The 27,621-nt window shown below is 56.0% G+C and overlaps 2 protein-coding genes across 4 annotated transcripts; both read left to right on the top strand.

Moving 5' to 3' along the window:
- Positions 1 to 9,655: 9,655 nt before the first annotated feature.
- On the top strand, positions 9,656 to 11,402 carry Jund (JunD proto-oncogene, AP-1 transcription factor subunit). Its single transcript, XM_048427235.3, has one exon. It carries the CDS (start codon positions 9,788 to 9,790, stop codon positions 10,811 to 10,813), a length of 1,026 nt encoding a protein of 341 aa, XP_048283192.2. The 5' UTR covers positions 9,656 to 9,787; the 3' UTR covers positions 10,814 to 11,402.
- Positions 11,403 to 13,566: 2,164 nt separating this feature from the next.
- Iqcn (IQ motif containing N) lies at positions 13,567 to 27,434 on the top strand. Of its 3 annotated transcripts, XM_085680438.2 has the most exons (4): positions 13,632 to 13,715; positions 17,811 to 17,934; positions 18,252 to 21,689; positions 26,400 to 27,434. In XM_085680438.2, exons 3-4 carry the CDS (start codon positions 18,273 to 18,275, stop codon positions 27,357 to 27,359), a joined length of 4,377 nt encoding a protein of 1,458 aa, XP_085536564.2. In that variant the 5' UTR covers positions 13,632 to 13,715; positions 17,811 to 17,934; positions 18,252 to 18,272; the 3' UTR covers positions 27,360 to 27,434. The 3 variants fall into 3 exon arrangements, with proteins under 3 accessions (XP_048283261.3, XP_085536564.2, XP_048283262.3); XM_048427304.3 differs by having other exon boundaries at positions 13,567 to 13,715; positions 18,252 to 27,434; XM_048427305.3 differs by lacking the exon at positions 13,632 to 13,715 and adding an exon at positions 14,668 to 14,872 and having other exon boundaries at positions 18,252 to 27,434.
- Positions 27,435 to 27,621: the final 187 nt, after the last annotated feature.

The raw sequence follows: 27,621 nt of genomic DNA on the forward strand, positions 1-27,621 counted from the left end.
TGTTTGTCACGTTGGGCCAAACAGGCATACGCATATCACCCACACCTACCTGACAGAAGAGACTGAGTCCTCATGCTCCCCTCCCCGTTTTATTCACATTCTTTGCTTGGCAATTGCGCTTCTGGACGTCTCTGGACTGAGCTTCTAATGGGAAAATCAAGACAGGACTCCAGCTATGACTAAGTGTGCAGGAGGGGCTCCTCCTTCTGTCTGTGTGGCCCACTCTTGTATTGAGCTGAGAGGGGCCATCCACCTCCGAACCTCTTAGTGAGGGCACTGAGACCCTGAGGGCCCTGGAAATGGTCATTTCTGGAGCCGTCCCTCAGACAGACTCCTGGAGTTTAGGGCTCCCTCTTTTGTGGTAAGGGATGTTTGAGTGTGACAGTGGGAGGCACCTGAAGTGGAGCCACGAGTGAAGTATCACTATTATCCACCTGCAGGGGACAGACACCTGCTCACATGCTTACTAGGGAGATGTTTGGTCATTTCCTTGTGGAATTCTTTGGGGATATAGAAAAATAGGGGGTACTAAGTCTGTCTGTCAGGAAACTCCATTTATTCCTGTCAGGTCAGGACTCACACCCAAAGACTCCGAGTTCTGAGGTTCATTTTGGTTGTGTTGAAATTTAAGGCCACCCTTATGGAGTCAACAACGTAAGTCTCTGAACATACATTTATGAAACTTTGTATTTTTTAAATTTTATGTATTTTCCTTGCATGCAAGCCTGGGTGTCGCAGTGCCTGTTGAGGCCGGAGGAGGTGTTGGATTGCCTGGAAGTGGAGTTACAGATGGCATGAGCCCCACGCAGGTGCTGGGAAGTGAACCATGTCCTCTGGCAGAGCCAGTGCCCTTAACCGCGGTGTTGTGCTTCCCACGGTGCTCGTTCCACTCCATGGTGGGGGGGTTTACACTGCTGGACACTCGTTCCTCCCTCAAGACAATCGCACGGGGAGGGACAGGGAGGCAGAAGCATGCAGTTGGCCCATCTCCAGCCAGTTTTCCCGCGTCTTTGTCTTAGCATTTTCTGGGACCCCCAGTATCAGCACCCCTCTGAAGAGGCCCCTCTAAACTGTGTGAGCCTTACCACCGACCCTTGGTCAAGTTAGGACCTTCCCATCATCCTGCATTCCCCATATTCGCAGCCCCACCCCGCCCCCGCGCCCTGCACCCTTGCCCAGCACTGCACAGTCTCCGTGACCTGTGAGACCTGTGACAGCTCTGAGAGCGACCAGGCCTCTCAGACTCTCAGTGGCAGGCTTACTAGTGCCCACCCAGCTCTTACCAGCTGCCCTTGGCTGGTTCCAGGCCTCCCTGGGATCCCTGCCTGCTCTCCAGAAGAACTAGGCCTCTACAGATCTACAGACCAGCCGGTCCAGTGGTGCCACAGGAGGTCACCTCTCCCAGTCTCCCAGGGTTCAGACCTCAGTGACAACGGAGGAGAGCTCACAGTCTGTTTCCCAGATACAAGCAGCCAGGGAACACTGAAGGACTGAGAACAGACACGCCAAGAGGCGGTATTTATTCACACTCAAAGGTCAAGTCGAGCGCCAAGGGATGGAGCCGCACCCACCTTCCTCAGTTCCCCTGACATGCTAGCCCCCTGGTCTCCCAAGCATACTGACACCCACCCACCCTGTGCTCTGTGCCATGGGGCTGTGACAGCCATGTAGGCACACTCAGATGTCACAGAGTACCCGGTATCACCACAGGCAGAAACCATACCAAAGGTATATTTGGAACCGGCGGCCCAGGCCCTTCTAGGTCCTTCTGTCACCCCAAAGCCTGAGCCAACTCTTGCCAGCTGAGCAGCACATCATTCTGGTTCCCCCTTCAGTCCTAAAGGGCTTTCTCCGGAGACAGAGGCTAGACCCAGTTCTCGGGGATTTCTCTGTGTAGCTCTAGCTGTCCTGGAGCTCACTATGTAGACCGGGTTGGCCTCAAACTCACAGAGATCTGCCTCTGCTTCCCAAGTGCTGGGATTAAAGGCATGCAACATCACCACCCACCTTTCTTTAAAATCTTAAGGCCTCCAATTTAAAGATTAAACTGAGCCGGGCAGTGGTGGCGCATGCCTTTAATCCCAGTACTCGGGAGGCAGAGGTAGGCGGATCTCTGTGAGTTCAAGACCAGCCTGGTCTACAAGAGCTAGTTCCAGGACAGGCTCCAAAGCTACAGAGAAACCCTATCTTGAAAACCCAAAAAATAAAATAAAATAAAATAAACTGAAACCTGGTGGTGGTGGCACACATGTTAATTCTAGCACTCAACAAACAAGCAAAAAAATTAAACTGAAGGCTGGGCATGGTGGTGCACGCCTGTAGTTCCAGCACTTGGGAAGAGGCAGGGGATCTCTGTGAGTTTGGGGCCAGCCTGGTGTCCATAAAGAGAGTGAGCCAGGTCAGCCAGGGCTAAATACCCTGTCCCCCAAAATCCAGAGACTGGTCACTGTTCACACTCAGGTCATCTGTGGACTGATACCTCAGGGTGTCCCTACCCAGAGGGGCTGTCAATCCAACCCCACAGGTTAGTTTTCTAGTTTCTTCTGTTGAGTGTGGTAGAAGCTAGAGTAGACATTCTGGACAGCGGCAGCAGGTAAGGGGCACTAATGGAGTCTCCTGGTACTGTTCTATAGACTGTCCAATTACAGGAATTCTCAGGTCAGGTCCCTGGACACTGTCACCCCAAAGCAGAAGCCCTATCCCCACCCCAGCAGCCCCAAGCGGGGTCATGGGTTGGACAGGGCCTTCCAGTTTTGTGCCCACCATTTCTTCGAGTACCTTGTGTGGGAAGTTCTCAATGGTGGCTTCCGTTGTTGTATTTGGAGTTCAGTGAGGGCTGCTATAGAGTCTCTGGGCCATGTTGGTAGGGTTTGACAGGGGGTGTCCCCATGGAGGGTGAGGACAACAGGAGGGGCTGGGGCCTTGACTCGCTGAGAGGTGGGTGTCAATCAGCCAGGATTATTTATGTTCTCCAGTCTGCCTTCATGGCTAACATTAAGTTTCATTGTATCTTGTTTTGTTTCATGACAGGGTTTCCTTGTATGACTTTGGTAGACCTGGAACTCACTGTGTAGGCCAGGCTGGCCTCGAACTCAGAGACATGCCTGTGAAACACTGCCTGGCCTTTTATTTGTTTTATTTTGTGGTTTCTCTTAAAATTTTTTATTACTTTCTGTTTGTTTTGTTTTTCAAGGCAGGGTTTCTCTGAGTCGCTTTGGAGTCTGTCCTAGAACTCGCTCTGTAGACCAGGCTGGCCTGGAATTTAGAGAGATCTACCTGCCTCTGCCTCCGGAGGGCTGGGATTAAAGGCGTGCACCACCACCGCCTGACCGATTTTATTACTTTTAAGTATGTGCACCTGTGAAGTGTGTGTGTGTGTGTGTGTGTGTGTGTGTGTGTGTGTGTGCTGGGAACCGAACCTGGAGCCTCTCCGAGAGCAGCCAGCGCTTTTACAGACGGAGGCAGCTAGACAGCCCGGCATGTTTGTTATTTTCCAGCAACAGGAAGGAAGGAAGAAAGAAAGGAGAGAAGTACAAATCGCCATGCCGGTCCTAAGGGGCTGCAGGGAAAGCAGAGTGACTGAGGAAGAAGGGCGCCTGTGGTCTTTCAGTCCTCTCCGGCATAGGAGGCCCAGAGGAGACCGGCTGCGCTCACCTGGTTGTACACTGTGGCCCTGCCCTTGTTGGGGTGTTCAGCAGGCCATGTAGACAGGGCGGCCTCGAAGGGCCTTGGGCAGCTGCGGGCAGGGTCTGGGACCGGGAGCTGGACCCTAGGACCAGGCTCAAGCTACTCAAGATCCCAGAAGAGGCCTCAAGATCTGCACGGGATTGGCGACTTTGAGGAAAGGCGGGAAAAGAGGACAAAGAACGGGTGCAGGGAGGAGGGAGCAGCAGGAGGGAGGGAGTGCCGGAGCAGGGGGGAGGGACTGCCTGCTGGTGGCAGGGTCAAGAGTTCAGGTGCGCGACCCTTGGGGATCTGGGTCACATTTTGGCTTACGTGGGTCGGACTGATCGGACAGACCAGGACCCTTGCACTACTCGTGTTTCAGAACAACTTTCCCTGCCGCCCCACTTTTCTCTGCAACGCCCCTCCCCCAGCGCTGGGTTTGATTAACAGCGGGCTGGGGCGCGGGGTGGGGGGGGCGGTGCGCAGCGGAGGCAGGGGGCTGCCGCCTTGTGTAGGCTCGTTCTCTTCTCTGTTACCGGGCTGCCCTGCGCACCCGCCGACAGCTGTGCCTCTGGGCGGCAAGAGAAATTGAGGTACAGGCCACCCGTGGATTGGGTAAGGACGCATCTGCGCCCTGAACAAAAGAAAAAAAAGTCCCCAAATAAACCCTAAATCATTTCGTCCCAGCCGAGGACCCCGGACTAGGAGCAGGGGGAGGGGACAGGAAAGGGTCCTGTGCTTCTGTTTCCCCAGGGCGCGGTGGCTGCATCCCATTCACACAGCCAACCTGCACCTCCTGGCCGGCCACCTGCTCCCAGCCTGCGGCTGGCACATTGGTCCCTAAGTTCCTAGAGTCCCTATTCTGTTCAGTTCTGGGTCCCTTTGTGTTCTTTTTGTAGCCCAGTCTGTGCTCATCCTCTGGGCCTCACAGAAATATAGCCATGAGGTGCACCACAGGACCAGTCTCCCCATCCCTCCTCACATGGCCTCCCTCCAAGGTAACGCCCAACAAGTCTACATGGGTGGAGGGGCAGGCTTGGTTCTCTTCTTCACTGAGGAACCCCAGAGCTGGGTTCTACAAATACCTGTCCCCCAGATCTCCAAAGACAGGAGGCCTGTGTGCAGGGCTGCCTCAGTTTACCCCACTCAGGGGTAAAGGGTGCCCTCTCGACAACCTTTCATTCACTCACACACCACAGGAAGACTCACTGACCTGCAGGACCAGGTGGAGAAAGAACTTCCTTCTCTCTAGTGGGGACCATAGCCCAAACCCTGTAACCTGTAACTCTCAGGTTCAAGAGCAAGCAACGACTCAGACATTAACTGAGTGCCTACTGTGTGCTGGCTCCACATGCCTGAGGGAGGGAACAAGAGCACCTAGTTATATATGGGTTGGGCTCTCCTTGTCTTGAACACCACTCCCTGTAAGGTCCCACACCAGCCCTGGATGCTGAGGGTGACGGCCTAGCTCTAGTCTCAGTTCCTGGTGTCACCAGTCGGCCTCTAGGCCTTCCATCCTTGGGATCCAAAGGGCACTTTGAAGCTAAAGCAGAACAGAAGGGCTTTGGAGAGCTGGGTGTGGTGGTGCACGCCTTTGATCCAGCACTCTGGAGGCAGAGACAGGCCTTCCCTGAGATTGCGTTCCAGGCAGCCAGAGGTACACAATGAAGCCCTGTCTTTAAAAAAGAAAGAAAAAGTGGTAAGCCACTGCAGAACCCTTCATTCATTCATTTGCGTATTTGTATACTCTTGTTTTTGTTTGTTTTGTATTTTGAGACAGAGATTCCTGTAGCCTAGGCTGCCCTCAAACTTTCTATCTAGCTGAGGCTGGCTCTCAACTCCTCATGACAGGTGTGGACCACGCTAGGCTTACTTAGAAGGTGCTTCAGGAAGACTTGTTCTCTAGACTGGCTGGTGACATGGCTCAGAAGAAAGGCACTTGTCACCAAGACTGAGTTTAGTCCCCAGGACCTACATGACAGAGAGCAGAATCCACCAGGCCACACACACACACACCCCAAATAGATAAATGTAGATAAATGTAATGTTTAAGAACCTGTCGCTGGGCAATGGTGGCGCACGCCTTTAACCCCAGAACTCGGGAGGCAGAGGCAAGCAGATGTCTGTGAGTTGAAGGCCAGCCTGCTCTACTGAGCTAGTTCCAGAACCAGGTCAGCAAGGGCTACACAGAGAAACCCTATCTCGAAAAAAACAAAAAACAAAACAAAAAAAAGACCTGTCTACTGTCAAAGAACCTAGAGGCAAGATGGCTCCCCACCCCCTAAACGCACACACACCTCAGTATATGCGCCATAAGGTCTTGTGAGACGATAGGATAGACCAAGCAACAAAACAAAACATCTGAACAGACAGAGCCAGAGCTGGGTAGGCAGCAGGTGCGTTTTAATGCATGCCTGCACTAGATAGGACCGTATGGGAAGATTTCTCCTTGTGCGCGAGAGCCCTTAATGGCTAAGTCTTGAGTGTCGGTCAGTCACCAACAGAGACAGAGAGACACTGGGCTGGTGAGGAAGCAGAGGGTGCGCTTCATTTCCTCATTTTCAAAAGGTTTTATGAGGCTGAAAGGAGCTGGCAGAGACCCAGAAAACAGGACGTGGGTCCCTTCGCAGAGGCTACGCAAACACCTGCGGTCGCAGCCCCGGCGCCGGCGGAAGCAGCACGAGAGGGGCGGGGAGGCCGCGGTCTTCCCGGTAACCCGACCCTCAGGAATGCGGCCGCCCCACGGGCCCAGCCACCTGGGGACGGAGCCCACACGCCGGGCCGGGGGCAGTCCCCTGCCTTAGCTCCTCCCAGGGGCCTCCTTCGGGTCTTCCCGTTATGTGAAGTTGATGTCAGTTTCTGTCGAAAGTAAAGACTGAAAACGTAAACCAAAAAAGTCAAATTTATCTTCGCACTGGGGAAGGGCCCAAGAACCTGGGGGTTCGAATCCAGGCCCATGAGACATCAGGCTCTGTGTGGGGGCCGTGCCATCTTCAGCCTGGGCTGTGGCACCCTGGGCAGGTCACTTCCTTCCCCAGACACTGCCCTGGGAAGACAGAAGCGAAAATAGGGCCTAAGTGGGTGCTGTTACTGGCACAGCCTCATTTCCACTGACAGACAGAATCTGTCTCCTCCAGTCCAGCCCAGTGCCCCAGTCTTTCTAGCCCCCTCCTCTCTGTACTGAGGTTTTGAAGATTGAGTAGGAATATTTTAGAGAGACTAAGAGCACTCCAAGACCGGCCGTTTAAGTCTCTCCAAATAACAAAGTCAAACAATGACTGATGGGATAGCGAGATGGCTCTCTGCTAAAGGCGCCTGCTGCCAGGGAGGCGAGCTCGAGTTCAGTGCACAGGACCCACCTCAAGGGAGAGAACAGACTCCTCAGGCTTCACAGGCCTCTCCCCCCAGAAATGCAACAGAAAATCTTCAGCTCGGCCGGGCAATGGTGACCACGTCTTTAATCCCAGTCCGCGGGAAGCAGAGGGAGATGGATCTCTGAGTTTGAGGCCAGCCTGGTCTACAGAGCCGGTTCCAGGACAGCCAGGACTTCACAGGGAAAGTCTGTCCCGAAAAACATGGGACTATTTAGCCCTTACTCTTCTTAGTTTTCAAGTAAATACAGAAAGCTCCCCTTGGCTGGCAGGAAAACAGACTCACAGAAAGGTTCCCAACCAGCTCAACCCCCTTCACCCCCCCCACCCCCGCCCCGCCTGTCGCCAAGGCCAAGGCCCAAGGTCAGGGTGGAGCCTTCAGCGTCCCCTGCACCTCACAGGTCGTGGGGAGAGGCGGGAATCGACGCCCAGGGCCGGCTGGCCGCCTGCCAGGCCATCACTAGCTGGCTCATCCCTCTCGGGGGCCCCAAGCTGGGATCTGGCCGGCGGATCGCAAACCCTGTATGTGTGGAAGAGTCCTCTGCGGTGCGGAAGGAGTATACCCTTCGCTCTGTATGATTTCTTGGCTACAAAATAAAACCTGGATGTGGGGGCTTCCTGAGGCCACAACTGTGCAAGCTAGGGCGAGGGGATGAAAGAGGTGAAGCCCCCCCCACGGCCCTGAAACGCGAAGCACCTGCCACCGGGTGCTTCTAGTGGGTGACAAGGTCAGATAGGGGTCATGGTGAGAGGTGGGAGGCCGAGGAGGGTTGTCATCTTGAGTGCAGTCCCTCCCACTCCCAGCAAGCTGAAAACCCGGCCCATCAGGCCTAGTGGGCATAATGTACTAATTAAGGGGGGGTAATTACCAGCCTGGATTGTTCCACCAGCTCCACCCTGGGACCCACCTCAGGCCCAGGTGGAGTGTGTGTGTGGGGGGGGGGTAAGAATGTGTACCACCATGGCTAACCAGAGGCTCGGGCACCCAAGTTCTGTCCATGCAGCAATACTCAGGTTGACCGGGACTTTGCCTGTCTTCTCACTCAGAAGGCGGAGGCACTGGATCAGTGCAGAAATCTAGCCTGAGCTACATAAAATCCTGACTCAAAAGAGACTCAAACAAAAACACAAGCTTACCCCCAAACTTTTGTGCCATAGCAAGGCGGTGGTTTGTGACTCCAGCACCTTATCCATGGAGGCAGGCGGTCACCACTAGTCTGAGACCAGCCGGGCTTACACATTTTGCATGGTGGCCTTTAACTACAGAACTTGCCAGGCCCATATCTCTGTAAATTCCAGGACTGTAAAGCGAGACCATCTCTCAAAACACAAATAAAACTCAAACAACAGACCCAAGACCCAACTCTGATGCTGGGATGAGGCGACTATCATTTCAGGAGCTGGGTACAGAGTGAATGCCTGTCCTAACAGTTAAAGGCAAATACATATCGGAAGCAAGGCCCAGGAGCAAACATCGTCATCCAGGACCCAGAAAGCAGAGCTAGGGTTGCTGGGAGTTCAGGAGATCAGTCTGGGCTACAGAGCAAGGTCCTGTCCCAAAGCATCCAAAACCAGGGCCTTGAGGGCGCTCTTAAAGGTGCCTGCACTGGAAGTCCGAGGACCTGAGGAACCACGCTGTGGAAGAGCTGACTCCCACAAGCTGTCCTCTGACCTCCACAGGTGCGCTACACACACAAACACACACACACAGAGTAAAATGCAAAACAAACAAAACCGAAAACTTCAGGCCGAAGTGAAGAGGTCAGGCCTGTTACTGAAACACTTGGGAAGGGGAGGCAGGAGGATTGAAATGAGTTCATGGTTAGCGGAGGTTACAGGATAAGACCCTGTCTTAAAACAACCCAAAACAAACGTTTAAACTTCTTTTTCACATAGATAAAAAATAACCACAAAAACTGGCGGCTTCCTGGAGCCCTGACCGAGTGGACTCCACATAGCTCACCCTCAATTTCCCCTCTGAAAGACAGGAAGTCGGGTTTTAGGCATCTCTCTGAATGACAGGACGCAAAGCACTTCCAACAACTTCTGGGGACTCTCCAAGGGACCCCCCCTCCTCCCCCTTCCTGCCCAGCCCCCTCGGCGGGGGCGTGGTCTTTATGGGCGTGCCTTCACAGGGGGCGCGACTTATGTGAGGCCCGGCCCATCACGCCATAGGAGAAGTGCCAGAACAGAGGTGAGAGCATAGACCCACACTCGGTTAAGAGTGGGTCAGAGATACAGTGAAGAGAGAGATATAGAGAGGGACAGAGAAAAAGGAGGGAGAGAGAAAGAGATAGGAGGGAGAGAGAAGAAACGGGCAGAATGGAGGAAGGAGGGGAAGAGAGACCAGGACAGATACTGAGTCCAGCACTTCAAGCTGGGCGTGGTGACCCGGCCAGGCCGCGTTCAGTCCCACCCCCATGACGTCAACCCACAATGCAGCGCGCTGTTGTGCCTTGTAGCGAGCGTCGCCCGTGGCAACAGCGGCCGCAGCAGCCACGAAGTGAGGGCGTCCGGGCCCCCGCCCCCTTATGCAAATCTACGACGTCACCTCGAGCCAATGGCGAACGGGGGCGGTGAGCTCATCGCGGGGGCCGAGGTTATAAGGGTGCGCACGGTCGTTGCGGGGCAGAGCGGCCGGCAGCGGAGCCGGGCAGCACGGGCATCGGACTGGGGGGCGCACGGGGCCCCCCGGGGAGGCCGCGGCCACTCCCCCCGCCCCGGGGCCCAGCGCGGCGGGGGAGGTGGGGATGGAAACGCCCTTCTACGGAGAGGAGGCGCTGAGCGGCCTGGCTGCGGGTGCGTCGAGCGTCGCCGGTACTGCTGGGGCCCCCGGCGGTGGTGGCTTCGCGCCCCCGGGCCGCGCGTTCCCCGGGGCGCCCCCAACGAGCAGCATGCTGAAGAAAGACGCGCTGACGCTCAGCCTGGCGGAGCAGGGAGCGGCAGGATTGAAGCCCGGGTCGGCCACTGCACCTTCCGCGCTGCGCTCCGACGGCGCCCCCGACGGGCTGCTGGCATCGCCGGACCTTGGGCTACTCAAGCTCGCGTCGCCGGAGCTGGAGAGGCTGATCATCCAATCCAACGGGCTGGTGACCACCACCCCGACCAGCACGCAGTTTCTCTACCCGAAGGTGGCGGCCAGCGAAGAGCAGGAGTTCGCCGAAGGCTTCGTCAAGGCGCTGGAGGACCTACACAAGCAGAGCCAGCTGGGCGCGGCCACCGCGGCCACATCAGGGGCTACTGCGCCCCCCGCGCCCGGGGACCTGGCGGCCACTCCTGGAGCCACTGAGACCCCCGTCTACGCCAACCTGAGCAGCTTCGCGGGTGGCGCCGGGCCCCCTGGGGGCGCGGCCACCGTGGCCTTCGCCGCGGATCCTGTGTCCTTCCCGCCGCCCCCCGGAGCGCTCGGGCCGCCGCCACCTCCGCACCCACCGCGCCTGGCTGCGCTCAAGGACGAGCCGCAGACAGTGCCGGACGTCCCGAGCTTCGGCGACAGCCCTCCGCTGTCGCCCATCGACATGGACACGCAGGAACGTATCAAGGCGGAGCGCAAGAGGCTGCGCAACCGCATCGCCGCCTCCAAGTGCCGCAAGCGCAAGCTGGAGCGTATCTCGCGCCTGGAGGAGAAAGTCAAGACCCTCAAAAGCCAGAACACCGAGCTGGCGTCCACCGCCAGCCTGCTGCGCGAGCAGGTGGCGCAGCTCAAACAGAAAGTCCTCAGCCACGTCAACAGCGGCTGCCAGCTGCTGCCCCAGCACCAGGTCCCCGCGTACTGAGCCTGAGCGCGGGGCGCATGCGCGGACTCGCTGCGGTGGGGGGGCGCCCAGGACTCCTCCGAGACTCGGCGCCCCCGGACTCGACAAGCTGGATCCCCCTTAACTCCGGGTGGGGACCCCGAGCGCACAGCCCCCGCCCTCGCGCCACCTCTGTCTCCCCAACCCCGCGCGTGTTGCACAAGCCCGTGCCCCGGCCGCCCCTTTGTGCCGCCGAGGAGGGGCTCCGAGGGGCGCGCAGCCTCACGCTCTGCCTTTCTTTCTTTTCTTTTCTTTTTTTTTTTTTTTTTTGCCTTTTGAAAGAGAGAACGGGAGTGTCCGATTTCGCCCTATTTATGTTTCTACTCGGGAACAAACGTTGGTTGCGTGTTGCGTGTGTGTTTCCTTGTGTTGGTTTTTTAAAGAAACGGGAAGAAGATTAAAAAAAAAAACTCCCTTTCCCCTCCCCCCATCGTCCCTCTCTTTCCCCTCCCTCCTCCCGACACTTGTCCCTCTCTTTTTGTTTGGTTTTGTTTTGCTACGAGTCCACATTCCTGTTCCGTAATCCTTGGTTCGCAGGTTTTGTGTTTTCAGTAAAGTCTTCGTTACGCCAGCTTGGCTGTCCGCCTCCTTCTTCCCCCGCCGGGGCCGGTGGTGGGCAGGGCCTGGCCTGCTCCCATCCCCCCCCCCCTTCAGCCCCTTCCCGCCCCCCACTCCCCGGCGAGGCGGGAGCGTGGCGTGGGCGCGGGCCGGGACTGCAGGTCTGCGCGGCGAGCGCCACCTAGGTGCAGGCTGTCGGCTCTGGTTCAGGTGTCATCAGAATTGGGCTCCTGGGCTAGTCTTGGCAACTTAGCTGGTACATCCTTTTGGGAAGAGGGGGATGAAATGAAAAGAGGGAGGAAGGGGTGCACGCACGTTTGCCTTATTCTTGGGGCCTCACTTCTTCCCACCTTCCACCTCCATTTCCATCCTGGTGTTTGAGAGGCTGCGCCATGCAGAGTGATGCTGGTCTCGCGGTCTGCGCTCAGTAGGAGCTTTTATTTGCCGATATTGGTTTCAGGGGTACCTCAGGCCCACAGCCTTCTGTCCAAGATTAGGAGAAAAGTGGCGCCTTAGAATCATTGAGGTGCATTTAAATATCTCACCGACACGCCCCCTTTTCCCACTCCCACCGCCTGTTCTCCCGTTTGAGGAGACGCTGAGCGATGTTGAACACCTGACTTGGGTCACACAGCATTTTTTTTTTTTAATTTTGTTTTGTTTAGACAGGGCCATTCTATGTAGTCCCGGCTGTCCTGGAACTTGCTGTGTAGACCAAGCAGTCCTGGAGCTGAACACTGCCTCTGCCTCCTGAATGCTGCTGTTAAAGGCGTTAGCCTCCCCCTCCCCCCATTGAATGTTTATTTTTAATGCTGAAGAGGCTAGGACTTCAGGCTGAGGTACAGCCTGGGCTACAGAATGAGACCCTGTCTAGAAAAACAAAGGCCAGTAATAAAAAAGGAACTTGAGCAGAGGTTTCCTGACTAGCCGGGTTTTGTAGGGAGGCGTTCTCCTGAGCCCAAGCTCGAGAGTTCAGCTTGGGTACCATGGTGTGGCTTTGCACCCATCAGGCCTCTTCCTCTGTGGGTCTTGTAGGCTGTGAAATGGGAGTGTCCTCCCCCATCCCTTTCAGAATGGACCAAGATTAGTGTGTCCCTCATTCCAGAGAAGTGAGGCCTGGATTCCTGTCACACACACAAACACACAAACACACACACAGTAGGAATCTGAACTCCCCCTTGGCCTTTGGAATGCTGGGATGCAGGCCAGGAAATCTGCTTTGTTTTCTTGCCTTTGTAGCGCTGGATGAGATCTGGGTCTTCATAAAGTTTTGTCTTGTTGTTTGAGACAAGGTGTCACTCTGTAGACCAGGTTGTCCTGAAACAGATCCGCCTACCTCTGTTTCCTGAGTGCTGGGATTAAAGGCTGCGCCACCACCGCAGCCACTGATGATGTTGATGTTGGGAGCTTTTTTTTTTTCTAGTCAGCTTTGTGAGCCGCTGGGCACACAACCTGTGATTCAAGCCCCCAGGATGCAAACGAAGGAGGGCTATGGAAGTTCCAGGCCAACCTGGGTTACATTGGGAAGCCCTACCTCAAAGCACCCAGCACTCAGTACCAGAGCACGTGCCAAGGGTGTCTCTGTCCCCAGCAATGAGAGGTTGGGTCAGCAATTCAAGTACTTCTCTCTCACTCTGAGCCTCAGTTTCCCAATCTGTCACACAGGCTAAGGCTGCCTTACCCAAACTTCCAAGGAGACATACCAAGCCCACCCAAAGTGTTCAGAGAGAAGCGGGGAACGGCACGGGGTGTCCTTGCACGCAGGCGGGACAGCCTGCAGCCCTTGCCCTGGCAGGCTAAGTAGTGCTGGCCTGAGCTGCTGTGTGCAGGCCAAGGTGTGTGTCAGCCTTGGCCTGTGCAGCTGTGGCTGACGTTGGACATTGGGTGCTAGCCCAGACTGGGGAGGTGGCCTCGCTCCACCTACCCTTCCCAGAGCCATGGCTCACAGTCCTTGCCCACTTTTTTGTTTTTGTTTTCTGTTTTGTGGGGTTTTTGTTTGTTCCTATGCAGGACCTCACTATGTAGCACAGGCTGGCCTGGAACTCTCTGGAACCCTCCCACAAACTCCCAGGGGCTTCACACTTGTGGTTCATGTCCCTTGTGGGTCCAGCAGGTACCTGGGTGACAGACCCTAGGTTTTGGTATAGGCTGTAACCATAGAGGCATCTCAACTCCTGTCCTGTCTGGGACCCAAGTCTGCCTTCTAGAACCTTCCCCTACACTCTGCTGGGGATTGGCCGGAACTCAGCTATGAGTCATAAAGACGTTTGCGTCCCAGGGTCCCAAGGCTGGCCAGTGGGGCTGGTGGTTTCAGCTCTGGGGACAGGTGAGTGGGTTGGTGGGGTGCCACTTTGGTCTGTCACCCTGCTCTTGCCAAGACCATGTGTCCTCTGGGCTGTGGTAGCTCAGCTCCTCAGACACAGTTTGGGGTCCCCCAAATCTTGATGGCACTTTGTTTCCTGGGCATCAACACTGGTGAGCCAAGGTGAGGTGTGCTTGCCCTGTGTGACTAACAGGGAAGCAGATGTGCTCACAACTGTCCCAGCCTGTCCTGGGGCCTTCCATTCCTTCTTCACCCCACAGTTCTGTTCCTCAATTTCCTCCTGTGCTCTTGTCACATCTTGGATCACATGGAAGCTTTTTTTAAAAACTAGAACCGCATATAGCTCAGGCTAGCCTTGAATTCACTATGTAAGGATGACCATGAATTTTTTCTTTTTTTTTAAAGATGATTTTGTGTGAGTGTTCTACCTGTATGTACACCTGCAGGCCAGAAGAGGGCACCAGATCTCATCACAGGTGGTTGTGAGCCACCATGTGGATGCTGAGACTTGAACTCAGGACCCCTGGAAAAACAGCCAGTCCTCTTAACCTCTGAGCCATCTCTCCAGTCACAAGCATGAATTTCTTATCCTTCTGCCTCCACCTCCTGTGTGCTGGGCTGAGAGGCTTGCATCACCACCACATCCAGCTTTATAGCCCAAGCTGTCCTGGAACTCGTGACAATCTTCCTGCCTCAGACACCAACATACCTGATTTTATGGGGTCCTAGAGATGAAACCCTCTCATACATTCATTGAGGCTTTGGAGCTCTGTCACCCAGGGGACAGTGCTAGCTGCTGCTTTCCAGTTCCCAGTGTGCAACCCCACTTTCCCTGGGTAGTTGTGACATGCATGTCACCAGCTGTAGTGACAATTACTGATTGTGAGCCTGCTGACAGCACCCCAGTATGCTGGGGTGTCTCACCAGTGTCCTTGTACAGACAGATGAGTGGTCTGGGTTTGGGATGCAGAGTGCTCAAGATGGGGGCTCAGTTGCTGACCCCATGCTGGCTCAATGTTGAAGCCAGGGGTGTCTTGAGGGCCTGGGGGTCACAGTGACTGCTCCAGGTCTGAGGACACCCCTAAGGTGAGGCCTGGCAGTCACCCTGCTGACTGGACTTAGCCAGGTTTTGCTGTGGACGCTGCAGTGAGTGTGGACAGGTAAACTCCACTTCTTTGACTCAGTTTCTTTTCTTTTGCTTTTGTCAGACGGTGACATTATGTCTGCCAGGTTGACCTCAAACTCACAGAAATCTGCCTGCCTCTGCCTCCCAAGTTCAGGGGTCAAAGGTGTGTGCTATCACATGCCTGTCCCCTTATTATTTTTGGAGACAGGGTCTCACTGGCATCTGGCTCAGTGATCCATCAAGGCAAGGTGACCAGCTGTCCTAGGTCCAGCACTGGTTTGTAAACACAAGCCTTAGCGCCTGTCTGGCTGTGGCTGTGGCTGTTTTTGAGACAGGACTGTCCTGGAACTTGCTCTGTGGTCAAGGCTGGCCTCAGACTCAGAGATCCGACTTTCTCCACACAGCCAGTCTTTTTCTGGGTGTGCTCAGGATAAGATCAGCTGCGTGCATACATGCGTACAGCTAGCACGGTGCTGGAATGCTACCTGCGCCCCAGCTGTCTGTTCTAATAATCATGAAGAGGCCTTTTAAAGCCCCCTCTACAGCTGCCATGGTAGCTCACATAGGGATTGAGAGAGGGCTGCTGTTTAAGAGGTCCTGAGTGGTTCCCAGTGCCCAGGGCAGGTGGCTCAGGAGTTCTCTCCAGTCTTCCAAAGACACCTGTATGCTCATAGCGTGGTCTTAGTGTTTCTGTGATACACCATGCCCGAAGAAAATGGGGAAGGAAAATGTCTGCTTTGCTTAGGTGTTCGCACCTCTGTTTCTCATTGAAGGAACCTGGAGGCAGGTGCTGGGCAGAGGCCATGGAGGGGTCATCAATCACTAATTAAGAAAGTTTCCACAGGTTGGCCTACAGCTTGACCTCACTGGGACATTTTCTCAGTTGAGGCTCCCTCCTGTCTGGTGATTTGAGCTTGTGTCAAGTTAAACTATTCAGAGCACATATATAAATAACACTAAAAATAATCTTTAATGAAATCAAATGCTAAAAGGGGCTGGAGAGACTCAGTAGCTAAGAGCCCCGATTGCTTTCCCAGAGGACCCAGGTTTGATTCCCAGCGCCCACATAGGGACTCACAGCCCTCTCCAACTCCCACCCTGGGGATCCGATGCCCTATCTGACCTCCACAGACATTGCATACACAGTACAGACATACCAAAAACACTCATAGATGAAATAAACTGCAAAGACGAAAACCAATAGAAGGTAGGGTGGGGACAACTCAGGTTTTGATCCTAGCCCCACAGAACAACCTGAGCGGTTGCATGTGCCTGTAACTGAAGCGTGCTCACGCACCACACAAGTACATGCGTGAATACTCATGTTAAACATTATTTATTTATTTATTTATTATTTATTTATTTATTTTTGAGACAGGGTTTCTCTGTAGCTTTTTTGGAGCCTGTCCTGGAACTAGCTCTTGTAGACCAGGCTGGCCTCAAACTCACAAAGATCCATCTGCCTCTGCCTCCCGAGTGCTGGGATTAAAGGCGTGCGCCACCACCCACCTGAAGTAAAACTATTTTTAAAACATTATAGCCAAATGTGGTGGCTCATGCCTCTAATCCCAGCACTCAGGAGGCAGAGGCAGGCGGATCTCTGAGTTTGAGGTCAGCCTGATCCACAGAGCAAGTTCCAGGACAGCCAAGGCTGCACAGAGAAACCCTGTCTCACAGAGAAAAGTGAGTTAAAGCCTCCACCTGTGATTGCGAATTGGCGTTTGTGTCTTTAGTACTGCCAGGTTTGCTTCTGTGAGGTTTTGCTGTTAAGTGCGAATGCGTTTATTGTCACTTTGTCTTCTGATTGTGTCTTTTCGGTGGACACAAGACGCACGTCCCTCAGGCTGGGGCACGGCTGTCACAACTTGAGAACGCTCAGCCCTTTGCATGGTCTTTTTGTCTCTATTCATTTATATCCAGCACCCCAACTCTTCGCGTTACACTGCATGTTTGGGGCTGCAGAGACGGCTCAGTGGTTAAGAGAGCTTGCTGCTCTTCCAGAGGACCTGGGTTCAATCCCCAGCACCCACATGGCTGCTCACAACTGTCTGTAACTACAAGGTCTGACATCCTCACACAAACATACAGGCAAAACACCAATGCAAAAATAAAAATAAATTTTAACTGGGTGGTGAAGTTCCAGGATAGCCAACACTACACAGAGAAACCTTGTCTTGAAACACAAAAATAAATAAATACTTCAAAGACGCATATGTGGTGGTGAAATGGAATCAGGGTCGTTTGCAGACAGAGTCACGCTCTGCAGCCCAGGCTGGCCTTGAGCTTGCAGAGATTTACCTGCTTCTGCTTCCTGTGTAGTAGGACTGAAGATGCGCATCGCCAGGACTGGTGGTCTTTTCCCTTTTTCATGTGGTAAACGCTTTCCCTGCGTGTATGTCCACCACATGTGTGCCCGGTGCCTACTGAGACCGGAAGAAGGCATTATGTCTGCTAAGCCTGGAGTTTCAGACGGCTGTGGATTATCATGTGGGCGCTGGGAACCGAGCCTAGGTCCTCTGCAAGAGCCACAGCACTGCTAACCACCGAGCATCTCTCCAGTCCCTGGCCTATTTTTTTGATTGACATGTATTAATTTGTGTGTGTGCAGAAGGCAGAAGGTGACTGGCAAGGGTTGGTTATCTCCCCCCACACTGCTACTGTGGACTGCACTCCGGCTGAGTGCATGTTCCCTAGAGGAGTGGCTCTGTTCTCACCTTCTAGACAGTAAAGACATGGGCCCCTTCCTCTCCCCCATCCCACATGGGACCCTCCTAGCCCCTGTTAAATAATCCCAGGTGTTAATGGCCAAGTAACCCTGAAGACCTCCCCAGGTACCCCTTCCAGTGGGTTTCCTTTCTCCATCCTGCCTCCTGTCCTGCCCCCACACGATCCTATCCCCTCCATCCTTCCTCCCAACTTCATGCTCCCACGACCTGAACTCATATTTCTCCCGCTGTTGGTATTTCTAACAGAACCAGCCCAGAGCGCTGCTGTGCACATTTCTTGGAATGAAGAACTGAAGACGGCCTCCTCTTACAGGCCGGCTTCCAAGATTACACCTTCTTCTGCTCCTTTCCAACTCTGTGACCCTCCAAGGTAAGGTGATGGCTGAGCCTGCACTGAGGAGTGGCCTCTCATGCCCAGATTATAGGTCCAAGGGCTGCTGGGTCTTTATCGCTTGCTCTGCACCTGTAATCCACGGATATCTCCAGATTGTACTCCTCAGCTTCCCCTCACAGTGACCCCCCCCCATCCACAGTGTGTTACCACCACATGTCCCTGCTGCTCACCCGTGCTGCCTTCTACCACCCCTCCACACGCACCCAACCCCCACTAGCTCTCCACCCACCCACCACTCACTTGTCTGTTCGTCTGTCTGCCCATCTCCCCCTACCCCCCCCTTCAATCCCCAGGCTCTGCCTCTCCGCTCGGGAATGGCATCAATGCAGCCGGCAGCCCTACTCCAGTTCCCAAACCTCATGTCATCCAGTGGGCCATGCCTCCCCCAGCCCCAGCCAACAACCCCTGTTCATCCAGAGAAAGTGGCCAAGCCATCTCCTCAGACCCAGAGTGATTCCCGTCTGCCGAAGGAGCCAGCAGCACCACCGTCACGGCAGGTGCCCCGCCTGAGGGCCGTGGTGGAGAGCCAGGCCTTCAAGAACATCCTGGTGGATGAAATGGACATGATGGTCTCCCGGGCGGCCACCGTCATCCAAGCCAACTGGAAGGGCTACCGGCTGCGGCAGAAGCTTATCTCACAGATGACAGCAGCCAAGGCTATCCAGGAGGCCTGGCGTCGCTTCAGCACACGCCGGCTGATGCGCTCCAACAAGCTGACTGTAAGGAAAGGTAAGAAGGAAGAGGAGGGCGACATCCCCTACCACCCTCCACAGCAGGTGCGCTTCCATGCCCCAGAGGACCAGCCGCCAGTCATGGTGAGCAAGGAGACTCAGTTCCCATCCTCCGACAACCTGGTCCATTCACACAGCACAGCAGTCCCAGGTACCGGTGCCACTGGAGCCCCCACGGGTGGCCTCATGCCACAGCAGTCTGTGACTGGCAGATTCACAGGTCCCAAGTATCCACCCTGCATGTTGACCAAGTCTGTCAGGAGCTCCTGTCTCATCAGGCACTTGGAAGGGGACAGTGTGAAGAGCAGGCACGTGGCTTCCAAGACCATCAAGTCGGGAACCCCAGAGTCAGCAGCGTCTGGGAGATATGGCCAGGCCATCCATGGAACCCTGAAAACCCAAACCCAGGTCCACATTGAAGCAGATGTCCCCAAGGCTTCACTGCATATGTATCCGGTCAACAAAACTCCTACCAAGGTGTGCCCAGTGACTTCCACCCCTAAGGCCCTGGCCACAGTGGCCATGGTGGCCACAACACCCAAGGGTCCACTGCAGACCTACCCCACATCCCCAGCGACAGTCATGAAGATGCAGTCACCAACCTGCCCGACTTCCCCAGTGGCCAGGCCCCTGGCTCATGTGCGACCCAACCCTTCATTCTCTAGCGGTCCACCTCAGGTGCGGTCTGTGGTCCCCATGGCCAGGGTACAGCCCCCAGGGTCTGGTGTGACCTCCACAGTCAAGGCCTCACCACGCCTAGGGGTTCCTGTCAATAAGGGCCCACTTCAGACTGGCTCTGGTCCCGTGATGGCAAAGACTTCACCCCAGATGCGTTCAGTGACCAGAAGTCAACCTCAGACATGTGCAGTGTCTTCTTCATCCAAAGCCTCCTCCCAGCCGAGCCCTACAGTCAAACCCTCACCACAGACTCGCCTGGCGGCCATGATAACCAAGACCCCAGCTCAGATACGCTCTGTGGCTGCTGTGCTCAGGACCCTGTGCCTGGTCCCTACAGTGACAGCCTCAAGTCCCAAGGGTTCACCCCAAACTCCAGTGGTTGCTGGAATTTCCAACGCCCCATCCCAGGTCCACCTGAGCAGCCCAAAGGCCAAGGTCACTGTGAGCACCAAGCAGACCACTGCAGTCGTCAGGGTGACTTCTCAGGCTTACTTGGCTGAGGGGAAGGGCAGGTGTGGACCCCGCGGACGTCTAGGCACTGTAGCTCCTAAACTTCCAGCCAAGTCTCCATTGGAAGTAGAGAAGATGAAGCCTGGGCCCCCAAGGGCACCCAAGAAGGAAGCAGCTCCCAAGACTAATGTGGCCATTGTAGCCAGGGCTCTGTCTTGGACAAAAGTGGCAGAAGACAGGAGCAGACCCTTGACTCAGACCCAGCAGAAGGCAGAGGTTGTGAAGGTGCACTCCAGGGTGTATATACCTGAAGAGATGACCGTGACCCTGTCCCAAGCCCAGCTGGCTGTCCCCCTGACCAAGGCTACCTCCCAAGCCCAACCACTCTTTGGCCACCCTGGGCCCCTGCCGACCTCACCCCTTTCTAAAGCCATATCGCAGTCTCGTTTGTCATCTGGGCTGGCCTCGGGCCTACCTGAGGGACAACGCCCACCCATAGGTTCCTCTGCTGCCCTGTCCTCCTCACCACTGGCTGCACACCTGATGTCACTCACAACCCAGCTCCAACCTGCTGGTGAACAGAACAGATCCATGTCCCGAGCTCCTCTGGCCACGTTGTGTCCAGCCACAGGCTCCCCTCCGGCACGCTCCCTGGGGCTGACCTTTGTTCCCCCTGAAGGATATCCAAACACATGTCCGCCTGCCTCCACTTCCCAGTACTTTCACCCCACGAGAAAGTCATCGCAGCCGCCTCCACCTGCTGAGCACGCAAAGATCACAAACACCAAAATCACCAAGGCCACGTGTGAGGTCTGTCCCCCAAGTAAACTCAGTAAGGCCCCATCCCTGGCCCAGCTCATCACATGTCTGGCCAAGGTTCCATCCCAGGCCCATTTGCCCATGGGGCTGGCGAAGGCTCAGTCTCAGGCTCAACTGGCCTCCGAAATGGCCAAGTGCCTCTTGGCTTCCCACCCTGCCACTGACCTCAGTAGTAAGACCCAGTCACAGCCACTCCTGAGCACATCCAAGCCATCCGTCCAGTTCTGGCAACATTTTGGAACACTTAACTCTGGACCCCATGCCAAGCCAGATGACAGGAGCATGACCCAGCCCCAGCTCCAAAGCCATGCACGAAACAAGGCCACGCAGAACCCACGCTCAGTGGCCACAGATACCCAAGGTATGCAGGTACCTCTGCTGACTCCCTCTGGACACCCTGTGTGCAATGGAGAATCCTGGGGTGACAGCGGACAGGCACGGATGCCACCTCCACCCCCTATGCCCAGCCAGGCAGTGCCCTGCCATGAAGACCTGGCGGCGTCCATTGCATCCCTGTGTGCAGACCTGGTGACCATGCTGGGCTCCACCGACGACCTGCGAACACTCCTGGCCAAGACACTCTCTCAGGGGGAAGTAAGGACAGCGCTGAGCCAGGCTCTGTCTCGGGAAGTCTTAGGGCCTTCTGTGGTCAAGGCCCTGCCTCAAGGCATGCTGGGAATGGCATTGATGAAGGCACTGTCATGGGGTGAACTGGGCATCTCCCTGTCCCGGGCCCTGTCCCGTGGTGAGCTGCGTCCAGAACTCAGCAAGGCCACACAGGGCAAGCTGGCTGAGGTTCTGTGCAAAGCCTTGACGGAAGATGAGAAGGCCACACTCAGCCAGGCGCTGTGCCAGGGTGAGCTGGGAGCTGTTTTCACTCAATCCCTGGCCCAGATGGCCCAGAGGACAGGCACCTTCCCCACCAAGGCCACCTCGAAAACGGTGGGAAGCCGGATGACTACGGCGCCTGCCCCAGTGGAGGTGACTTGCAGCGGGAGTCTGTCAGTTGCGTGGGGACCTGCGCTGGGTTCTGTGCAAGCACGGTGTAGCAAGGTCAGGCTACTATGGAAGGGCTTGCCCTGGGGGCAACATGACGGGATCCTGTGTGGGGAAGGGGATGGGAGGATCGTGGAGGGGTCACCCTGCTTGCCACAGTCCCCCATAAGTTCCTTTTCTGGAGGGATGGTCACCAGCACTTACCAGTGTCCCCCACTGACTTGGGAGAGGGATTTGGGATACTCTTCTGGTCTGTACCTGAGGCCATTGAATCTTGACCCCATGGCATGTGGTGAGGGTCCCCATGTCCCCAGGCGACCTTCCCAACAGCCACCTCTTTGTCCATGGCAGCCACTTGTTGCCAACGGTGCAGGCCCCAGCAGTAACCAGCCATCCGTGGCTAACAGCTCAGCTCCAAGCTCCCACCAGCCACCTGTGGCCAGCAGGGTGTCCTACCCATGGGCGTCGAACCAACAGGGCAGCGTGGTGGCCAGCAAGCATTCAAGTGGCGTGGATGGTGGGAAGCACCCCATGTCCCAGTGGCTCCCCACCCACTGTCAGGGCAGTGAGTGTCAGTGTGCGAACCTGGGGACACACAAGATGTCTCCCTGTGGGCATTGCTCTTGCAGAGTCAGGAGTCACAGCTCATCACCCAGGCAGACCGTCAGGCAATCGGGTCATAGACTAGTGTCGCCGCTGGGCCATAAGAAAATGGTCACCGTAGTGAGGAACATAACAGATGAAGAGATTGATGGCGTAAATTCTAAATCACAAAAAGTCTCCAGCACGTCCACCTCAAAACAGGAGAGGCACCCCCGAGTGTCCTTGCCCCCGTCCTGTCCCCAGGGTCAGAACACTGGCCGTCATCACACGTCCCTTCTGGATGAGTTACTAGCCACGTTCCCACAGCACCCACAGATGGTGTTAGCCAAAAGCTACCCTAGGGGTTCAGCTGCTCACTGCCAGGATGGCAGCGGCTCTCTCAGCTCCCTGCAGAGCGGCGACTCAGGCAGTCCCTCCTCATCACCCAGCTTGACACCTTCCGAAGTTCTGGAAGGTTGCAGGGAGGGTGACTTGAAGGACGGCCCACAGCCAGTGTTGAAAGAGTCCAGGGAGGCGAGGCACAAGTCCCAGGGGCGGCTGGAACAAACGTGGCTAGTCGGTTCTCAGCACACGGAACGCCCGTCCAAACAGCCGTCCCTGGAACTTGGGTCCCTCTTCCTCCATAGCACCAGCCTGGCCCTGAATGTTCACTGGGACTCAGACAGTGGGTCCGAGTACAGCACTAGGGACCTGATGGAGGTATTGTCCCGGGACACAGCTGCTCCCTGCGGTAGGAGTCGCCAGGTCCATACTGGAGATGGGCAGCCAAATGGGGTCACTCGGCTGGATCCTACCCTACCCCAGGACATGCTGGCTGATGGGAGAGCCCCAAGCCCTGGTCAGGCACCTGAAGCCAGTGAGGGATCACCATGCCAAAGTCAACCATTAGATGCTACGAGGCTGTGTCCAAGCCAATCCCAGCCTGCATGGCCCAGTTCTGTGTCCCCCAGCCTGGCCCAAGCATCCATGGACACTGGGGTGGCCCCAAGTCTGAACCATCCACCTGTGGCCGCTAAGCTGTTCCCAACTTTAGCCCAGTCATCTATGGACACAGGGATGACCCCAACGCTGAGAGAACCACTGATGTATTATGAGTTATCCACAAATTTTAATCAGCCATTTCTGTACTGTGGAGAGCCCCCAATCTATACTCAACCACATATGGCCTCTGGGGTACCCTCAAACTTTACCCAGACATCCGGTACTAGAGTAGTGGCCTTAGGCAACCAGGCAGTAAACAGTGGGGTAGCTTCAAGCCAGGTCCAGCTGTGTGCCACTACCCACGTAGCCCCAAGTGTCACTCAGTCCCCTGTGAACAGCTGGCCACCACCCGGATCCTCTTCCATTCCCGTACAGGGTGCAGGGTCTCCAAACTCAGCTCAGACATCTGTAGCCACCAGGGTATCCCCGAACTTTTTCCAACCATTTATGCCCTACAGCGTGCCATCAAATTTCACCCAACCTTGTTTGGCCACGATTGTAACCCCAAACTTTGTACAGCCATCTATGTCCCACAGTGTGTCTGCAAGCCTAGCTCAGCCTTTTATGGTTAGTGTTATGTCCCCAACCCTAACCCATGCACCTGTGGCCACCTTGGGAACCCTGAGCCTGCTGCCGCCCACTGTGGTGTGTGGTGTGGGTCGTGGGGACAGCAAGTCAGCTTTAGGCCCCCAGCAGCGTGCACGTGAGGACAGCAGTGCAGCTCAGAGCCAGCTCTCCATGCCCTCTCCGTGTGTGAGCAGGTCAGCCCAGCCCTCTCTAGGAGTCTGCTCAGGAGACAAAAAAATCAGAGGCCAGGCCAGCCCTCAGGATGCCACCGTCCACTCTGAGCCGACACCGGCCAGCAAGAGGCCCCCAGATCCGGGAGCTCAGCCCATGGCACCTGCAGAGGATGTTGGCCTGGCCTTAGGGGCTAGTGCCCCATGTCAGACTTGGTTCAGGGGTGTAGCTCCAGGGGCGCCCCAGGGGCCTGTGGCTGCTGGACTGTGGCTAAGTATGTGCCAGAGGGACAACCCAACCCCCATGGCTGTGGTGACTACAGGTGTGGGCCAGGACCCGTGCCCAGCTGTGATGCCCAGTATGCAGGTGCCATCCGAATTCTTCCCACCCCAGCTGGGCACCAGCTTCCCTCAGACCTGTGTAGACCCACAGCTCCTCTCTACGGCCACCGTGGTCTCACCCAGCTGCCGGTACGCAGGTGTGGTCTTTCCAGATGCAGCAGTGGCTCCTGTGGGTGGGGCTTTGGTCCAGGGTTCTGTAGATGGAAACACGCCCTTTGCACTGATCCCCAAGCCTGTGGTTGAAAGTGAGGCGCTCAGCCTTCCTCGAGGGTCTGTGATCAGGGGCATAGGAAAGAGTACCACCCCAGAGCCCATGGTGGATGGTGTAGCCCGGAATGTCCCCCCAGAGTCCATGGTGGGTGTCAAGGCCCAGAATCTACCTCTAGAATCAGTAATCAGTGGTGAAACTCGGAGCCCTGACCAAGATACTAGGGCCTGTGATGTGGCCCTCAGCCTCCCTCCAGGTTCTGTGGTCACTGGCGTGGCCCCTACGCACCCTCAAGAGACCAGTGGTAGTAAGGAAAAACTGAGCCCGGCTGAGCCAAGCTCCCATCCTCCAGGCCCACACCCAGGTAGTGTGGCCAATGGCACAGGCCCTAGCATGTCTCTGGGCTCTGTGACTCCAGCATCCATGCTGGCAGGCATCAGTCCACGACCATATCAGACAGCACAGGCTGGAGAGAACTCCTGGGTTCCCTTCCTGGCACCCCATGTCACCAGCCTGGCCAGTGCCCCAGAAGTCCAGAGAGGGGCCCAGGACCGACAACACTCGCCCACAGTTTTGCTAAGTGCCTCACAATTTAGCCAAGACCCTGGGCTGACAAAGCTAGTGGGTGTTGATAACCTGACCTTGCTGAAGCTGAGAGAAGTCGATGACATGGTGTCCTTGACCCTGGAGTCTGGCAGAGACCCTGTCAAATCTGAAGGTCTCGAAATCACCCCAACGACGGGCCTTGGCACCACGGGAGGCCAGAACCATGAACTTGTGGCTTTGGAAGCTGAAAATGTTATCAAAGACCAAGTGGCCTTGGCAAAGGAGGCTCCCAGCCAAGCTAGCGGTATCACCCCAGTCCCTGTACAGGCCCCAAGTTTAGGTGAGCACCCTAAAGCCAACAGCATCACCTCTGTTCAGCCCTTATCCTCAGAGAGCAGCAGCGGTCCTCCTAGCGTCCACCCTGCTTCTGGGCCCCCAAGCCTGCAGAAGGCCCCCGTGGTTGGCAGTTCAAGCCTACTTCCAGCTTCCAATGCCATCCCGGTGCCACCACAGCTGAGTTCCAGCATTGCTGGCACAGCCAAGGGGCCTCTGGAGTCAGAGGTCTGTACAGGAGACCCCAGCATTCTGCAGAGCTCAGGGGGGACTAACTTAGCACCTCCAACTAAAATTAGGGCTTCCAGTGTCTCTCAGATGGGAGAATCCCAGCACCACACGGCTGCTAGAACGTCCTCCCACTCCATCCAAGGCAGCCATGTCTCAGAACTTCTAGAAGGTTCTATGGGCAGATTGCTACCATTCAGTAGCCCACTGACGCCAGCATCTCAGCTGTCATCAGAGAGTCACAAGCAGTCCTCAGGGTCACCCATGGTGGGAGATGGGAGGGGACAGAAAGCACCCTCAGGAGTTCAAGGGATGTCACCAAATGGCTCCCGGAGACCCCTTCTTGATGAAGCTGCCCATGACACCGTACACTCTGGCCAGCCAGGAACAGGTCTGACCCTTACCACACACCCAGGTCAGAGGCCCACTTTTGTCACGGGCCCTGGAGTTGGCTATGATGGGGGCTCCCAAATCCCCACTGCACCTCATGGCTACAAATATCATGTCACAGTCCCTAAAACTAGTTTTGATAAGGGTCCCCGAAAAGTCCCCACCATGCTCTATGGCCACAGACTTCAGTATATCACAATGCCCCAAACCAGCCTTGATAGAACATCCCAGGCCCGCACCACAGCCCACAGTCAGACTCCCCATCATGTTGCAGGACCCCAAACTGGCTTTGGTCGGGTCTCCCATGCCTACAGAACACCCCACGGCCACAAACCCCATCTTGTCACACACCCTAAAACTGGCCATAATAAGGTATCCCCACCCCTCACTGTACCCCAGGGCCCCGTGGATGCTGGCCTGGCTGCTGGCCAGTCATGGAATTCCAAAGTCCCCAACGTATCGGCCAGAGCCGCGGCAAGTGCTGGGCCACCCCAAGGCCCATGGCATCCCAGCAGGGGCCACAGGCCATGGGACCCCTTGGGGGCAGAGGCAGCGCTGGACCAGAAGCCCTCAGCTGAGCTGCTGGCATCAGTCCGTGCCATGGAGAAGGTTGTTGTTCAGGCTGTCGTCACCATCCAGGCATGTGCGCGTGGCTACTTGGTGCGCCGCACTGTGAAGGTGTGGCATCAGTGGGCCACCATCATCCAAGCTACATGGCGTGGCTACCGTGTGCGACGAAATCTGGCGAGGCTGCTTAGAGCCACCACCATCATCCAGGCAGCTTGGCGCGGCTACTGCGCTCGCCGTGATCGGGCCCACCAGGTGTTGCTCCCTACGACGTGGCCTGAGCACAGTGGCAGAGCCCAGGGGACCTCTGACACCAGGAACAGCTCAGAACACCGCTGCTTCCTGTCCTGCCAACCTGATGTCTGCAGTGTCTGCCAGGCCCTGGGGCCTCAGGTGGCGAGTCCCCCCAGTGTTGTGATGCTTGTGGGGTCCCAGCCACGCACCTGCCACTTGTGTGGCCACACACTGTCTACTCGCGTGGTGCAGGGCTTTGGCCAGGGCATCTCAGGCCAGTCTGGCTCTCGCTGGGCATCTCAGCAGTGCCCCCTGCTCAGCCAGCAGCACAGAGCGGCCATCCTTATTCAGGCGGCCTGGAAGGGCTACAGGACCCGCCGCCAGCTGAGCCAGCAGCAGTCTGCAGCCAAGATGGTTCAGGCCACATGGAGGGGACATTATACACGCAGCTGCCTCACCACGGATGCCCTCTTGGGAACAGGAGGCCCATGGAACATCTCCAGGGAGACTTCACGCTGTACCTCGAGGGCTTACTCTTCGCACTGGCCTGGTGTCTAGGCGCTTGGCTGTGGACAGAGACACTTGGTGGCCATGGTGTCCTGTGGCTCTTGTGAATACAATGCACTACAGCCTGCCCTGGTCACGTGTCTTGAGTTAAAACACAACGGGAAGTCTAGTGCGTGCCAGAGGCTTAAGTCCCAGCAGCTCCAGCCCCTGTGGGATCTGTAGCCAGGGTTGGGGAACCTCAATTATTTTCCAGGGTGTACAGTCACATGGTTAATGACGTGGCTTATCTGGGGCTAGCAAGATGACGCCGCCT

This window comes from Myodes glareolus, chromosome 23, assembly GCF_982192425.1.
Source record: "Myodes glareolus chromosome 23, mMyoGla1.1, whole genome shotgun sequence".
NCBI lineage: Eukaryota > Metazoa > Chordata > Mammalia > Rodentia > Cricetidae > Myodes > Myodes glareolus.